This window comes from Opisthorchis viverrini (assembly GCF_000715545.1).
Source record: "Opisthorchis viverrini unplaced genomic scaffold opera_v5_78, whole genome shotgun sequence".
Taxonomy (NCBI): Eukaryota; Metazoa; Platyhelminthes; class Trematoda; order Opisthorchiida; family Opisthorchiidae; genus Opisthorchis; species Opisthorchis viverrini.
Window position 1 is genome coordinate 1287316 of NW_008751734.1, and position 18855 is coordinate 1306170.

At 43.8% G+C, this 18855-nt stretch overlaps 1 protein-coding gene across 1 annotated transcript; it reads left to right on the plus strand.

Moving 5' to 3' along the window:
- Positions 1 to 6029: 6029 nt before the first annotated feature.
- Positions 6030 to 10176, plus strand: T265_04632 (hypothetical protein; the record flags this gene model as incomplete). Its single annotated transcript, XM_009169414.1, has 4 exons — positions 6030 to 6169; positions 7658 to 7817; positions 9656 to 9941; positions 10058 to 10176. The coding sequence occupies 4 exons, from the start codon at positions 6030 to 6032 to the stop codon at positions 10174 to 10176; spliced, it is 705 nt and encodes a 234-aa protein (XP_009167678.1).
- Between the last annotated feature and the right edge of the window lie 8679 nt (positions 10177 to 18855).

Here is an 18855-nt window from a genome sequence, read left to right on the forward strand (position 1 = left end):
AAAGGAGTCTGTAAAAAGAAATTAGATGACAGGATCAGATAAGCATCATACGGGTTCTCCGTGTAGCATACTGTGCACTGCCACTTGGTGGTGAAGAGAAACGGTGAAACTTGGCAACGTAAATGCCAAGCTGAACCAGTTTCACCATGAACGAACAACGTTCTCCTCCGTATCGGCTAACAGTGTGAATTTTGCAACTTATTCAACAGGACAGTTGGTGGTAACGGAAGCGTTGGAAAAAGCAACTTTCATAAAAAAGTGCAATATTTTCGTTTGTCTATCGCGCGCTTTTGGGGTGGTCTTGCTGCTCCAACCACTGGATTAATGGTAGAACTCGAATCTATTAGTTCCCTCCTTTGAAGAACAGGACAAAACAACAGGTAGAGAAACGGGACTATTCAAACAAAAGTGATATGGACACAAATTAATGATTAAGCATGCCCAAAAATTTTCGTGTGCAGGGGAAACGATGAGATGAGCAGTTCTCTTGAAGATATATGAGGAATTTGAACTTTAGGCGACGCCAGTAGCTGCCTTGGTCGTGTGACATGAATCAACCGGCCAAGTCACTCAGCAACCCTCATGAGTGTCTCACAGAATCCAATTAGATGCGACATGGGGGGGGGCGCAGACAACTAGTCGTTCGTGTCTCCACGTTTTGCATTTCACTAGGCAATCTTCGCAGCATATTTCATTTTTCGCTCTTATTTTAACCATTGGATATGTACTGACCTGATGACAAGATCCCGAAAACATTAATATTCGTCACTTTTTCAAACCATCTGGATATTTAAGCAAGGGGTTTTCTCACAAGGTTTCTGAAAACATTATGAGTAGTTCCCTTCAAGAATATATACAGCCTGTCAAGTTTTGTCAAACTACTTGTCCGTGAAAGCTCCTCGTAAAAAATCTTCAAAATAATCCCTTTTAAGGATACAGTTAGTTTCAGTTTGCTGTTTTTCTGTCAGACTCAGTCAAACAAATAAGTAGGATGACGTGATCATATTTCCAACCGAATTTTTGTCCGACTAAATGGAAAAACACAGCTTACATGATTTAAGGCTGATCTATCCGTTAGTAGTAGGTCAACATCCGTCCTATTTTTTTATTTCCTTACATTAAATTATTTGTTTTCCATAGCCTTATTCTAAATGTTCTACTCAGCAGCTTAAATACTACTTATAAGTACATTCAATTGGCACTGTGCCCAAGGGCTTGGGCAATAATACTCAGACAGTCGTACAATGAACCATAAGCTCGTAAATTGTTCCACAAACAAATGATACCGAAAAACCTAATTCGTTCGCCAATGAGTGTATATTTGCTAATTTCGTGCAATATGGTTTCAAGTAGAACATAAGTTTGACGGAAACTCGCGGACTGTGCCTACCTGATGAGCCCCGAAAAGGGCGAAACCGGTCGTGGGATGTCGGGGAGTCTGCAGCAACCTTATGAGTAGTGCCTTACAAAGATATACATGTATCGCGATATCTCGAATATCGTAGTGACTGAAACATGAGGCGGCCTGGTGCAGCACATTCGGTTGCCTGGAAATATCACAGACGAGAGATTCAGCTGGGTTCCAGGTGAGTCTCTCGAAAGAACAAATTAGTTTGCAAATGAGTGTATATTCGCTAATGATCTAGCTATGTATTGATAAGATGATAAGACGGTCCGGTGCAACATCGACCCCAGTCAGCTGATCTACGAATAATTGACAGTGACAAATTGGTAGCGTACCGACTGCCTGACATTAGCATGCACGGTCTGACTCGTTAAATCTCCACCGGCGCTAAATTAACATACCGTGAAAAGGGAAAATTATTTGTCTACTGAACTCTCCCAATGGAAGCAAATTTCTGAACAGATTTGACAAGTACGAGGTCATTAATAGCTCTTTAACCGTTTCATTTTTGCATCTATCTATGTAAATATGACGTCAGTGGTTAGTGTTTTTAGCGGACGGATCAAATTTTTAAGAAAATATCATTTTTCGAGTGAAGAACTTCCCGAAATGTAGTCCCATGGCGAAAAATTGACCATCGGTGGCGAGCTCTTCGTCCCAAAGGTAGTTGCTGTCCATTATTCTGGGGCGATCGACGGTGCACATTTTAGCATTACTCACTCTGGGAGCTATTTGGGACCCATTTAACCGGGAGATCGATATTCGTTAAAGGTAGGTAATGCAAACGTTTCCACGCTCCCTCCCTCCTGTCCATTAGCAAGAACCGAGGGATGAATCAGCCGCCCGATTGTCATACCCCAACCTAGAAGCTCGTCAGTCACACTTTGTCGGCGCCGTTCACAAACCGAATAGAGACGTCCACAAACTCGAAGTTATCCATGGTGCTTACCACACTTTTGTACCATTCGCAGTCTAATCGAAGTTGAACGGTACTCAAAAGAAGCGAGCTGAGTGTAGCTAAATCTTCAGCAACGTCGATTTCAAGCCTGTCAAACGACAAGCTTTGTAACTTATTGATTTCTTGAAAAAATTTCAAATCCACCAATCATACGGGTCAACCTGCTTGGGAAAGTATACAAATTTATAGATATTGTTCGATTTACTTAGAAATTCATAGGGTAATGACTTGACTGCAGATTTCGCTCCTACACGTTGCTAAGAAATTCACGAGAAGGCATACTTACAGGGATACTGGAATTGCTTCCATATCCGCGCGGCCGGTTCTGTCCTGGAGCCAGCGCATCGCCGTGAGAACCGAGTAGGATATGGTAAATCAAGCCCAATGGGAGAACTTTGCCCACGTAAGCTACTGTTCCTGATAGGAAGTATCCGAACCACAGCACGAAATATTTCCAAGCCTACTAAACTCGGATATTTTGTGGATGAAAACGTGGTGAAACGCTGATTCGAAACGCTTTTTTCAACGAAGCCACAAAGAAAGTACTGACTAAACGTAATATCTCACTAGGTACAAAATGGCCATTCTTAAGAGAAGCACTTTTGTTAAAGAGCACTCATTTTTACTCTTGTTAGCCGTGACTTAATACAAAGTGTCTTGAATAGAGGAGACCATCGGGTAAAGTCAAGTGTCCTCTTGCTTTCTTCACGTTTTTAACGTGTTTGCAGATTTCATGTGCACCCATTTTTCTCTCAATTCATTTGATTCAAAATTTTAAGACTTCTATCATCAATTTTTCCTCAAGTTCGTTTCTACTCCAAACGTGGTTTTCAGTGGGACTGATATCCTTCATTCTGGCTAAGGGAAACAAGGGATTTGTCGTGCTAATTTGGTGTGAACAATCTGAAAGAGAATAACGTGGCTCCATAACTCGTGAGGGTTAGCATAACTTTACGACAGCGAAAAACATTTGATGGAATACCAGGCGCCACAAAGTATTCAGTCAACTGGCTTATCGAAGTCGACCCTGAGTAAGCAACTCACAGATCAAGGACCCACCAACTCAGTGCTAATATTGAGTCAGCCTAAACCATCAGAACGACGGACCGAGAAAAGTGAATCACTGTGGAGGCAAACTAACGAAATTCATGATGGTATGACTCGACAAGTCAAGGCTCAAGGTCACCCTGACACCCACTAATCAGAACTCAGGTCAAACAACAGGCCGTTAGGATTGCTAACAGAGATAGCCAATGATCGATCAGGGTGCAACTCGGTAAGCAGCCCCTATATCGATCCACGCATGAACAAGAAAGCGAGCACTTCCACTCCCAGCACACTGATGATGTCACCCCGACTAGTGATGAAACGTTTGTAACCAAAATGCCCAGCTCAACGAACGAACCAACGACCATTGATACGACCTGAGCTGCCAGCACCTCTTCGGTTACAAATAGAAACACATGGTTGTTCTGCAAATCAGTCTTGAGGCTAGCAATTTCCTAGGTGTACACCACCTTTCAGTTGAGGTTTTATAAATCAATATTCGTATTTATAACATGGCTGAAATCATATCCTTAGTGCTTCGATCTCATTTACTTAACAATATTTCTTTTCTAAGTACCACTCAGCGTGTCTGCCGAGACCACCGTGGGAATGTCGATCCGTACCTCCGGATCCCTTGGAATCAGACGGTATACAGATTTTTCCCCAGAATCAAGTTAAACTGGTGAAAGGAGGAAGACCTTCGCTGTGGAGTTGTTTATCAAAGAAACCAACTGAACAGTTACAAATTATTGGACGGGGTAGCAAAACAATCATATGCATCTTGTTTACACAACTGAATATCCATCATCTCCTTGGACGCGTCTCCTTGAAGTTTCCTGGATATTTTTTAACTGTTACTTAATTGCTGCAATCACTGCAATTGTGTAGTAATAAGGTAACCACAGGGAATCTACACGGGGTACACTACTCACAAGGTTGCTGAAAACGCTGACAGCTCACGACCGATTTCGCCCTTCTCGGGGCTAATCAGGTAGGCGTAGTCTCCAAGTTTCCATCACGCTTATGCTTCGCTTGAAGCCCAATAGAAAACTACTCTCATTGGCAGCGGATACCAAGCTGAAAGGTCACGTGGACATCGGCGAATGGGGACACAAGACAACGGAGCAACCAATGGAATCACCCGACCGAACAGGTAATCGCGATCAAAGGTTATCCATTGCCAGCAGCAAGTATATTAACACACGCGTAACACTACTCAACTCACAGCCACTAACCCACCGCTACGCTCCCCAATAACGCACTAATGATGTCACCTCGATTGATGATGAAGCGTTCGCGATCGAATCGCCAACGACCAGGTTACGCAAAGACAAATCGGGCTCTTACAGACAAGTGCCATATCGGTTTAGTCGGATGAGACGGGACTTTGAGACAGGTGTTATAAGGGGAGAGTAAACACACTTGAACCTCGCTCGAAACTCGTTTCGTTCCCGATGACGCTGTTGTTTATACAGCTGGTTGTGAATTAAATGTACAGCTGATGATATTGACCAAAAAACAGATGCTGAACATATTCGTCAGCGTGTACAGACTGCAGACTGCTGTAGAGCGTTTCAGAGAGAGCTTTTAGGACAATGTTCAATAGGAAATCTGTTTTTTAGCTATACTTCACTAAGATTTCGGTCACTTAACTGGAGAAAAACAGGTTGATTCTGAGGAAGACTTGAGGAAGGATATTTCTGATTCCTCCGAGGATCTTCACTTCATACGCCTTTAATCAATATTTGTTTGATAACAAAAAACGGGTGACATGTTCTCGAGAAACACACTCATTTGTAAATCAATTTGGTTTTCATGAGAGATTCAAGTGAATCTCTCGTTTATGATATTCTCTCGCAAAACCAAATCAGTCTGCAAATGAGTACCAGGATCACCATCTTTCTTTGTGATAACTAACAATCCACCCTCAATCCAATCCGAAAACTAAAATCTAAAATGAAACTACTCACAAGGTTGCTGGAAACTCTTCGACAACCCACGACCGGTTTCGGCCTTTTTGGGGCTAATCAGGTAGGCGCAGTCCCCGAGTTTCCGTCAACCCCATGTTCTACCTGAACCCCAATTGGCCTTTTTTCGAGAAATACACTCATTTGCAAATCAATTTGGTTTTCACGAGAGACCCAACTGAATCCCTCATTTACGATGTTCTACAACTTAATGTGCTGCACACAGGCCGCCTCATGCTTCATTTGGCCCGATATTCGAGATGTCGCAGTATATTTTCATGAAGAAAACTACTCACAAGGTTGCTGACATGGTCCGAGAACAGCGTAGTGCAACGGACCTTTAACAGTTGGATACGATCTCACCGCAACAGCGTACCGAGCTATTTTTGCCGTCACTGTCAGGAAAAACGAATTCCTGAAGATTACCTCGGGGATTACCTGAAACCTCCTGAGACTCTCAAACTCCACTAAACACCGATCAGACAGTTTTGGACCAAGGTCACACAGTACCCTTCAAAACGTAGCGCGAGACAGCCTTGGATCAAGGTCAGATAACGCCCTTGGGAATGTGGCGACAGAAGCCTTGGATCAAGGTCAAGCAGTGTCCTTTAAATACAGCGCGAGGCCGTTGTACTTGCATGCACTCGCTTGTATGCAGCAAAGCTGTCGTGCTCCCTGTGGACGAGTCTTTTTCTGGCATTGGGCACTGCAGCGGGGACAGCAGTCAGATAAACAGTCACCTAAAGCAATGCACTCTGAGCACTTGACGGATGTTAGGATACAACGAAATAAGTAAGCCGACCTTACAAACGGAGCCATATAATGACAAAAAAATACTTCCCCATCCTGAGACTGAGTTAGCTTTTCCGCTGCATATTTGGTTAGAATACCTATTTATTGAGAAATACGTTTGAAATTGAATTTATGTGACACTGGTCTGCGCGCAAGTGGTCTGGTGAGCGCACACCAAAGACAGCAAGCTCTTAGTTGAGGCCGAGTTTGGATTTGAGCACCGGTTGTCTGTCATGTGAGGCGAGGCTGGTTGATGAACACAACTCAGTTACTAAGACAGATGCGTTCACAATTGACCGATGGGATTCGCTCCATCGCATGGAGGCATTATCCTCGTTTGTACATGCATAGATTTCTAGACCCAGGTAAGCTTAGCTGGAATTGTTTTGAACGAGGCATATTCATTAATCACAGTCACACTGCAACACCAAATAGTAATGTCAACGAAAAACATCTATTTGCCTCCTCTAGACACGTATGGCCTGTCTTTTTGACGGTTCTTTTGGCATTTCCCGGTGGGCTTTATCGAGGGAACAGAGTTTTTTTGTTTAGTTTGACATCCCAAAGTTGGATGGGTGAAAGTTGCCTACAGCGGTTCCGATTCACCTGTAGAAAAAGTCACGGGTTTTTATATCAAATAATATGATAGCTTGTCCTGAATGTGCTTCGCCAACATAAAGCACTTTTCTCATCTTACCCTGATGGCAGTTAGTTCTCCATCAACCGAAAAAATGCACGGTAGTTTGATGCGTGGACTAGATAAGAATTAAGAACAAAGTTTGCTGAGTTGGCGCAGATTTTTTGACAAAATTGAGCCGGAAATGATTTTGTGAAGCCGCCTTTTATCCGAAATCGTTGGATCATAATTGAATTATTTAACCACTAATTTATCTCAGAGTTCTTTTAGACCCTTTGTAAGTGGACTTTGTTTCGCCCGTGGTCATCTAAAACTCACAAGCGAACCTCCATATCGAAAGTGGGTGCTCGAAATTTGCTAAAGTCTTTCAACTTCGTGGACTTTCGAAAGTGCTTATGACACTAGATCCGTCCTAGCTGGAGTTTATGCTCATAGTGCAAGATTTTCACTCATATGGAATGAGATGACCTTGAGTGGAAAATAGTCTTCATAAATATCTGAGTCAGTAACAGGTGTCTGTGTTAAGCTGAACGAAGTGTGACACAATAACTAGTAGAACATGTCGGTATGACTGCTGGAAGTTCCTGACACTGAAGGTATCTCGGCCCTCGTGCTTCCTTCGGGGGAGGTGGGTGGGCATGGCGACTATGCAGCGTGAGGATGTTACAACCGAATGAATATTGTTCCTAACATACCAACGGGCAGATTTTCGTCCATGAATCACACAAGTGCGTTCCACACATGCATCACGAAGTTGGTCTTTTATCCTTTAAAAGTTCTTCGAAAGTTCCTTTATCCTATTTAGAAGTGGAACGGTATACATATAAAACTAAAAAATAGTTTATCTGTAGCACCTTCTGGGTGGCCAACTGTCATGCCACTCGAAGGAAGCACGAGGGCCGGGATACTGTCAGTTTGCTGAAGCCTGGGCAGAGAAAGTTGAGAGGCAGATGTCGGGTTCGAACCACGGTCAGTAAATTCGCGCTCTTACAACAGAGATACCCTGCCCGGGTATATATATGAAGTGGAAACTGAACAGTTTAGGATGTTAGACACCATATTTTGCGATTTCTCGGTCCAGGCTAACCTAAGAGCGAAATGAATGATTCATCTAGTGTAGGTCGTTCGGCCGGTGGATAATGTCACAATTCGCGGACGTGTGCATCTCAACACATGTTTTAACCCTCGAATCATGCAAATACTAATATCGCTGCATCACTGCAACAAGAATGAACTCCTTGGGGCTTTTTCGCGCGGTACACGAACCAGAGCGTATTGGCCAACCAGTCGCGTTGCTATGTGTAGGTTGCTGACGGCCACAGTGCCTTAAATGATGCCAAATTCAAGTTGTAAACGCAAGAGTCGAGTTAACTGAAATGCAAATGACACCAAAACATGATGAGCCTCGTTCACTGCCGTTCGAACACCTGTATATAGTTGTTTTGTTTAGTTTATTACTCAAAAAAGACTGTATATTGGTTGAAAAATGATTCTCTTAAATTACGGGGTATAAAAGTTGCTGAACTCCGTCTACCGAATGCTTCGGGCGATCGTTCTAAACTAATAATGTTCTACTTCCTGTGGCCTACCTCAAGTCATACAGGAAAACAGGTACCGTGTAAAGGGCAATCGACCAGTCTGTATTGTCAGACTAAGTTGAGACCTCCGCATATTCGGGCTAGCTTAGCTCAGTTTGATTCAACTTGAATGACCTGATCGACCATCTGCCATCTTGATCGTCGATTGTTGAAATCTTGTACTACCCGTTGGTTCTAAGAAACACATCCAGATCTCAACTATGGCTTTCGTTACTGGTGTACCCCTCGACGCACTTCAAGGACAATGCAAACACCTGCATATTACTTGGACCACTAGGGTTCTTGAGCTTTCCTGTATGTATTGCTTTACCCAATGTCGACATGTTATCTAGTTTTGGAGTGTTGAAATGCACCTGGACCACACCACCAGACGACACACGGTCGAATTAAGATTGGATGATTGATCAGGCCATGTAGTTAGTCACAAGAAGCGTAACCGAAAGTATCAGCTGTGTAGTGTGACAAGATCCCCAAGGGCCCTTAGTCAGCTCGAATCTTCGCGGGCTTGCTCAACTCATGCTCATGGACATTTCAAAGATTAACGAATCTTTTTTGACGGACAGTACTGTTACACAACTGACTCACCACATCTTGCAGTAATGGAGCTAGACGAGTCCCGTAGAGTAGTAAAGACAACTATGCGGTCATATACTACTCATAATGCTACTGAAAACCCCTGGACAGCCACAGGATGGGTATGCAGATGAGTGCATTTGTACAACTACGAGGTCAATTTACGCTTCTTTATCCATGACTGACTTCAAGTAATTTTGTGGAAAGCAAGGTACACAACAATCATTGACCGCTGATTTCAACGAGCGCCATTTCTTTCTGGTTTGCTTGCATTACAGTCAAAGTGTCATCATCAAATGTTGATTGCGGTTCAGAAAAACAAGACTAACGTTCGCTGAATATGGACAATGTTGTTTACCAAACCCCTCTGAAACGAAGTCCCAAACATTTTCCAACTGATTGAGCTTACTGACCGTATTTTCGTTGTTGCTGTCGTTGTTCCCTGGTCCCGATTTCCAGACAAATTCGTGACGGAAATTAACCAAAGATTTCCGCCATACTCTTATTCCGTTTTTTTTCGACACAAAACAGTTTACTTCTTGAATAATTCAACATCTTTAAGAAGTTTGTTCACCCTTCTCCCACCAAGACGTTGGGAGTTACCGCCCCAGGGAAAGTTCACCTGATTGCAGTCCAGTTTCCTCAAGACGCAGCTTCAAACTTTTGTACTCTGTACAGCGAATAACTCCCGTTCTTTTAGATTTTATTCCTTGGGTTGTGGTGAATCGCTTTTGGCTGTGTACTACCACTCTTTATATGCGGATGCCTGGAATAAGCTTCAAGAATGAGGAGATCTATAAGGAGAAAAAACCCGGAACTAGACATGCAAAGGGAGGTCAGGGCACTGTGGTGAATCGCTTTTGGCTGCGTACTACCACTCTTTATATGCGGATGCCAGAAGTTAGCCTCAAGAATGAGGGGATCTATAAGGAGAAAAAAGCCAGAACTAGACATGCAAAGGGAGGTCAGGGCAGAAATACGGACCACAACGCAACACAGATCATAGTGGGACCAATCAGAATCCAAATGTGACTATTATCAATAGCCAATAAGGTTACAGCTCTTTGTCGACTACATAAGTGCAAGCACAAATAGAGGGATTACCGACCCAACAGTGTACTGAAGATGTCTTTTCGAATGGTGATGAAAAGTCTGCAAGTCAGTTGCTAAGCTGGGCGAAGAGATTAGCAGTCAGCTGACAAATTACCAACGAGTGCACCCGAGTTATCAACATTCCACCACCAGTAAGGCATGTGTGTCTATTCTTTCTGATTATCCTGGTTGGTATGGATGTTCCATCTGCCAAAATGTTGATCCCCGTTATCATGTGCACACCATCAACGTAGGAATATGACAGAGGACAATACCCGTAGGTCGATTGGCTTACTTCACTGGTTCTGCTGTTGTAATTCTTGCCCGAATAAACAAGCCGGGATAACCTTAGGCTGGGCTTTAATGAAAAGGTCCTATGCATGCCCTCGTAGTCTTTATTACGAAGCACCATCAGGCTTGGATTGTTTCTTATCGTGCTAACTAGTCGAAAACAGCTGATCACGCTGGTGATCAAGTGGAAAGATATCGTCAAAAATATGAGAGAGAGAGCTGAGTCACTTTCAAAAATGCATATAATGCAATATATGAACGCAAACTGTAAATGTGAGTTTGTCATTCCTCAGGATTGTGGAACGTATTATCACTAACAACAAATAAAACAGCATGACCGCAGTTATCATTCGTCTAGTTGGTACTGCTTTCCTTCGAGTAACTGACAGCTTGTCAGACGAAGCTGGCATAGTGTCATATTGGGAAGTGGCGAAAACAACTCATCAGAAAAAGAATGACGCCTTAACAAAACATCACTCTTTCATGGCTAGCGGAGGTGGACTGGCAAAAAGTAAATCCGGCTCGACACTCGTCTTTTCGTTTTTTTGGATGAACGGCATCCAAAATTAAGGCAACTCATGCGCTTCCACTTCTCTCCTACGGCACCACAATTGAAAAGAAGAAGGCCTTTTCTGCGGAGTTATTTGTTACAAAATGTCAACTGACTAGTTACAGATTATTGGACAGGGAAGCAAAAGTCTCATTTGCATTTATTTACAAAAACTGGACATTCACCTCCTCCTGAAGGCGTCTTCTTGAACTTTTCTAGATATTCATTGACTCTAATTATTCATTGCCCAAATCCAAGCAAATGCCACAAAGCGACTCCACAAATTCCTTAACAGATCTCTCTTTTCAAGGGACGCAAGGAAGAAACATACTACTCGCATCCCTCCGAATCAGCAGTATCACCGTTACACTGTTACATCACTCTGCTTCACAAAAAGTCCCAACACTGCCCGTCACGAGTGACGGCTATCGGAGAAGGGAGTATTTTCGCCCTCTTTCTATCTCTGTTAGGGAGATCCCAGTCGGAGTGGCCTTTATTAAAAAAAGTCCGCTTTTCGCCGAAAGTAGCCTGGTGATTACTAGTTGCTGAAATGAGCCGATCAGCCGTGTAGCGGTCACTCATTAAAGCACGCGTCACAAACACGCAAATCACTTAGAAAATCCTGTCCCACTTTCAACCTCAACCAACAACAGGTACACTACAATTTCTCATCCATTTTTTGTTCACACGGTTACCACTTGCGTCACGCGCCAGGCTCACGAATTTCAAACACATCGGGTCAAGTTGTATTCATGTTCGTGCAATTATGAAGCACGAATGGACACCCCTCTCTTCGGACTGCACACAATAGATAGGCATACAACTCGGACCAAAAGCACACTCGCGCGCACAACACAAGAAGTCGACCGAGCTCCACAAGTCTCCACGGACAGCTACAAAACACCTGTAGTAGCTCCACTGTGGAGAAGGCACGTCCCGTGTCCGAAACTCTACTCAGGAGATCTCAACAGTTGTCCTCAAACGATAAGCCACTTTTTGGCCTATTCCTTACTTGCATTGTACTTATTTTTATAAAGTGCACATAACTTTTTGTATTCAACATCACCATTCTGGTAAAACAGACATTTTCTAATGCTTACCAACTTCTAATAATCAACCTAATTACGTTACACCAACTTATGTAACAATCGCACCAGACACAACTGTGCGCATTCGGTCACCCTATCGGTCCGCATATCAAGTAGTCGAAATGGATGGCCGAAAATTCGTCGAGCTTTATTTTTGACAAAATCGGTGAATTCGCAACTAAAAAGTATTGTGAACGGAGCAGCATGATTTAGACATCTTTGTGGATGATGAAGTTTGCCTGCTAAAAATAGCATCATTTGGAAAGGATGTCCGTTCGTCTAAATCGTTCTTTTGAGGGAGAAATTATCACGATATGGCACAAAGTGTTCTCTCTAGTAAAGAATCACCTCTCAGCAGCATCATTCAAGCTATATTCACGGATGTTGGATAATTAATCAGCCACTGGTAGATGTAATGTGTCAGTATAATGCATTTCGGGTGCGTTTACTGTCGGTCGATTGGATCGTTATCGATCTCTTCACCAAGATCGGTAACTGGCTTGCCAAGTTTTGGCCACTTTTGGAAAAGACATTATAAGTGACCCCTGCAGCTTGGCGAGCTCGGGGGACAAGCTAACAGCTTCAAATTAGCTTTCTTAAATTGGATGCAGAGTTGATAGCTAACGGTGGGTACTGCCATGAGGTATGAAGTATTAGTATCTGTCGCAACCCAGCCCTGTCTTGGGAACCTCTCTGGACCAGTAATGGTAGAGCGCTGCAGTATCCCAACGCCCGGAAGCAACTAAGGTCCCTGAAAGAAAGAACGACAGGCCATATGGTCTTGTGCCCTAAACGATCGTGAGTATGGCTAAGGTGTCCAATGACAACAAGCCATTGAAGGGAAAATCAGTTGCTTGGCTTGTAATCCTGCGGGACACGGTGAGGGTTACCGCACACGATGCAACCCCACGACCGCCTGAGTTAACCCTAGATTTTCCTCGAGCTAATCCCCGTCTACTCAGTCTCTGAAACTAACCATCCTGAATTTCGTATCTTCTCAGGCAGCTGTCTGCAAAGTTGGACGGTTTTTGGACCAGGACTGAGATCGAAGAGTGTGCCCAGGCGGTCAAATCTAATGGTCGCACCAGACTTACCTTTTGACGTTACATCCTATGCGGAGTGCAGATGGGGCTTGGGTAGCTATTTTATGCTGTTATTTATCGTCGCGAATCACATGCCGCAGGTATCACACGACAGTGTTCCGCTGTCTATTACACCCTCAGCAAGCGGACGGACGTAAACTGTTGCTGATTGACGCGTTTCCGACTGCGTTCGGGCGGTAACGAGACATCAAAGCGACTGTCCACCGAAATAAAGTGACCGAGTTCTGCGCGAATGCAACGAATAAGTTATATGTTCATCTGAAAAGCCTAATCGTCAAGTAATCACACAGTGTTTGCACAAGGATGATTTCCAGGATAGAATCGTGGTGCAATTTCGAGAACAGAAAAGTATTGGGTTGTAAGTTTTCGAAGTTGGGAACAGGATTTTACTCACTGCTCTTTCTGGCGGTTTACTGTTTTACTAGACACCGTCCTCCAAATTGACAACGAAACTACTTCTGCCCATGTGGGAGGAGTCTGGTGGCTGTTTGGGGCCATTTAAATATATCTTTTCGGCTCCCAGCATGCTTCTTGGTTGATCTGTTCACCGAACTCAACAGCAGTCCGATCAACAACCAATTAACTTACCCGATCTACCAGCAGAAAGCAACCTCAGAACGCCCGGAACCTACTGCTCCACCAAAAACTCAACAGGAAACCCGGCAAGCATCCAGGCCAGTCAATCATTCAATCAATTCAGCAAAAGCAAATGAGTCCTCATGCACGCCACAGAAGCACGACCGAATGTGATCAGCGTTCAGGCATTTCATAGAGGCACGATCAATGTTGATGGGTGTTCACTAACGCCTATCAGACAGCCTGGATCAATATCAGAAAGTCCCCTTTAAATAGTGTGGGGCCGTTGTAACTTTTGCTCTCGCAGTCGCACACACCCACTCACTTGTTTGGAATATAGCGTTTGTGTTCCCTTATGAGTCATTTTTTCTCTCCGGCATTAGGCACCGGAGCGGGTCAGCAGCAGATACTACAGATTGATGAATCAGCAGATATAACGGTCGTGGAGTTTATTCCGGAGAGTTCTGAGGCAAATGTTTGCTAGCTTTCACATGAAACCGCCTGAGGTTCATTCGCATTCGATGATTGACAAAGAAGGCGGCGTCGGATATTACGTACAGCCAGTTTATTCCGAGAGTTCTGAGGCAAATGTTTGCTAGCTTTCACATGAAACCGCCTGAGGTTCATTCGCATTCGATGATTGACAAAGAAGGCGGCGTCGGATATTACGTACAGCCATGAAGGTTTAAGAACTTATCCTCGCTTGCACTCCCTTATCCCCCAGATTCAACAGTCGGTTTCCAGACTCCATGGATAGATAACATACATGGATAAATGCATCACAGTAGCCTTCTACTGGAAACCACCCTTGTAACGGTGATACTACTGATTGGGGGCATGTGAGTGGTTTATTTTCTTGCAAATCCGCTTTGCGTCTCTTGAAAAGTGATATCTATTACGGAATTTGTGGAGTCGCTTTGTACCGTTTGCTTGTAATTGAGTACCAGTCAATGAATATCCAGGAAAATTCAGGAAGACGCATTCAAGGGGAAGATGGATATTCAGTTTTTGTAAACTAGATGCAAATGAGAGTTTTTCTCCCCTGTCCAATAGTTTGTAACTGTTCGTTTGGTGTTTCCCTAATAAACGAGCCTTCTTCCTTTCATCCTGAAATGTTGTGTAAGTGGTGGTAATGATGTTGACTGTTGCCAATCAAAAGAACTCCCTGTCGAAGACCGCTGTACAAGACAAATTTACCACCAGAGTAGGTAGCCTCGAGACTTGTCCAAAACTTGGCTGTCCCAGGGGAATTCCCAAAGGATTTGGCCGTTTCTAGGGCAGGGATAAAGCTTTGTAAACAATCATAAAAACTTGAATTCTTCCGAGTCCTCTCCGCAATTTAGTCGCCACAGCATATTCGAAAAAACGCAATCTATTGTGGGCGCCAAACGGTGGGTTTACAAGTTAAGGCGCCGACTCTGTTCGCTTAATCAGCGATCTTACAAATGTTTTGTTGTCTCCAAAATGCTAGCAGAATGTTCTCGATACACGAAGTCTAGTTGCCGGCGAGGTCGGCCGTGCATCCAGTGGATGTAAACAGATGACGCCAAAAACGCTCGGCAGGCACTGCCTAAGAACTGCCCAGGTGGACAGGCCAAGTGACTAATGACCCAAGGGTTCGAGTACATTCATTGTACATTGCAAAGTATGTTTGTACCACACAGCGTGTAGTCAGTGATTATGTAACCAACTTCATGTTGAACCGACCAGTCAATATAAACGGAACTGTAAAGGGTTGAAAAAAAACAGTGCTGGTAGTTTACATGTTCTACTGTCTGACCACAAAACAGATATCCAGAATTGTGACTGTCCTCAGTCCTGATGAAACGAAGAAAGTCTTCGCTGTGGAGTTATTTATTAGAAAATGCCAACTGAACAGTTACAGACTATTGGACAGTGAAGCAAAACTCTCATATGCATCTTGTTTATAAAGACGGCATATCCATCTTCTCTTGAACGCATCTTCTTGAACTTTCATGAATATTCATTGACTGTTGCTCAAATCCAAGCAAATACCACAAAGCAATTACACATATTCCGTAATAGATATCCCTATCAAAGAGACGCAAAGCGGATTTACGAGAAAACATACTACTCACATACCTCCCCCATCAGTAGTATCCACCGTCACACTGGTATAGTTGGTGCTGGTCAATCGGGAGTTGTCTGATTAATTGTGACTTCAGTAAAATCTACAGATGCTTTGACTGGCAACCTTGTGAGTAGTATATTACGCCCACGTTATGCGTTGCGATGTATCGAACAGTAGGCGAATTGGTACATGAGACGTCCTGGTGCAGCACATTCATCTAAAGAAAAATATGATCACCGAAAGATTCAGCAGGGTTCCAGATAAGTCACTGCTGGAATCCAAATGGTATACAGATGAGTTCTTTGACTGCAATCGACTGTACTTGACAGCATTCCAGTTGGCCGAATTTCAGTCAGCAGATGGTCTAGTTCTCTATTACGGTGAGTTTTAAAGTGCCCTGCAGGAGTTCCATCCAATCAGTAATTATCCAAGGAGAGCCGCTTGGTTCACATGTTAAAGAGTAAGAAGTAACGTGTAGCGATTTGTCATTTGGTCATCCACCTTACTTTCTGTTTCCTACCCCTTGAAGAAACCACTTTTACTGTTGGTCATCAGCAGTCTCTGGTCAGGGGTGATATGCCTCCTGAGACTGGGACAGTGGGTTCAGTGTCTGAATTCATTTCGACCACGTCGGTGATTTTCGTGAGGCTATCGAGACAGACAGCCTCATCAACCGTAATTTGAAGGGGTTTTATTATTGCCCGGTTCTACCTGAAAAAAGATCTCTGTCCTCATCAATCTTTAGTCACCCCACAGATAACCAAAATGTGGGAATCGTTTGTAAGCGGTGTCTCTTATTGAGTGCAATAGTGACAGTTGCTTGAGTAAGTCCCCATTTTTTGCAATGTCAAGCTGCAAGTGAGAATTCATTGGACGATAGGTGGACTCGAGTTCCACTCAGTGCACATACTTGGCCGTGCCGGGGTTCGAACTCCGGACATGTGACGCGATGTGACGCGAGCGTGTTGCTATGATTACACCAGCGCACGCTGGACGCATCTGAGTTTTTACGTGTGAACAGACGAACGTGTTCACTCTTGGGCGGGGTTTGCCCCACTCCCAGAACGACAACCCAATTACTGTACTAGCTGTGTTGATCAATCCACTGAGGCGTACTCTTTGTCTTGGAGGAACTTACGAGGAGGGGTCACACTTTTACTAAACCAGCTCTGGTGATCTACCATGTCATCATCACTATTTGTTCATACACTGGAGAGACCCGCCCCTCTTAAATGAGACCTCTCCCTGAGCCGAAACTCACCTGATCAGGACTTTCATTACCTGATCTCCGCATACCATCTGCTGTATCCATGTTCAGTTGCATTGTAAAAAAATTTTCAATTACCAAATTTAGAAAAGCGGTTTTTCGTAGGCTCCCTCTGATTCGCAATCTATAGGTTTCTGGTAACCTTTACGGGATAGGCAATTCTGCTGAAATCTGCACCTGATATTTCTTGGTTTAATCTCTTTCGCTGAATTCACGTTGTGGCCCGCCTGATGAGGATTGTTTTTTAAGACTTTTTCAGCCTGTTAAGCCAAATACAAGAGGAAGAAGAATCACTGCACAAAAACCATTAGAAAAGGTAGCTTTTTGCGTTTATGTTTGTGGAACAACGAGAGAGGCGTCAGCAGTCATTACGCAGGTGTGTATGAGGGATGGAACCCAGGTTGAAATTTTTTCACTCTACTCTTCAGGTCCCATAGGGTGTAATTTAGAAGAAGTTTACTGAATAACTTGCGAATTTCCCATCAGGAACCCTTCGCAAATGAATTGTATCTCCGGGGTAACATCTGAGACCCCTTTGAAGGAGCCTTACAGTTTGAGCATTCTGGTGAGGATGGGCTTGTCGAGGGTCATCCCAGTATGAAATGAAAGACTTTAGCATTTTGTTGCTTAACCTAGGAGGTCCCTAAAAAAACGCCCTAAACAGATGTTGCGTCACGGGCTCGGTTACAAGCAACATGTTCATTTGTTTTCTTATTGCAAAACACGCACACTTGGGAAAATTTCCAGGTGATTAGTTTCAAAATATTTGGTAACCGGGAACAGAGTGCTGTTCGCTTTGGAAAGCTAGCTATTTCATGACGGAGTGGATAATGAGAAATTTGGACTCTCTACACACTACAAAACATCAGCTGCGAAGCCGTAGAATTACAATGCTGCTTCGAACGGGTTCGGACTCAGAGAGGTTCCTTCAAAGTCCAAACAAACGGGACGGTTTTCCTTCAGAAATGATAAGGTTAAATCGAACAGCAAACACTAGCAAACTGGTCCAGCCTTCTTGAGTGGGGATTTCCACTTAGAAGGAAGCGCCATTGTGATCCAGCCTCATGGGTGGTCTTCTATCTAGATCCAGTTTCAATAAGATAGTACGCTTTGTTATGCGAGCTTCATATTCGGACTAAACAACAACCTGACATGTAAAAAGAAGCAGGGTACGAAGGTACATGGCCTCAGTAGAGCTATGTAGGCTCACTGGGGTCAAAAATTCGATGCAAAACCTGGGGCTGGAGTTTGCACATACAGATTAGCTTCAGTTCATAAATTCAGCCCTCTGTACTCAAGGAGTCTATCTTTTCGCATAAAATAATCTTTGACCTCGCGAATAACGTCAGATTGTGTGACACGTCATGTGAGTGGTGGGATACACCAGGGTGCAACGGTGTTGACTTTGTGTTGTGTCTTGCTGAACGGCAGTGCAAGTCTGTATCGGTCACTTGGCTTCCCGCTCCGCCGACTATGGTATATCAAAACGTACGGTAGCTCTACAAAGCCTTTTATGGAGACAAAGGAAAATTATTACAACTGTATTTATAGGGTAACCACAGAGTGTTCCACAAGGTCGCTTCAGAATCTCCGTGAGGGCGCGAGAAGCGTCGAGTCAAAGATGCTCGATCCGGATTGGCTGGCACTCTGACCAATCAGGGCATGCCTTCGTTTGGTCCGTGTCCTGCATGTGTCGCATCTGTCCAAATGATGTGCTGTTCGGTTATTAGGGACGGCTGGCCTCCGTACACTTTGTAAACAACAGCAGATACATCCAAACTGTCATCTTATGAACGACCAACGTACATCATGTGTTCTG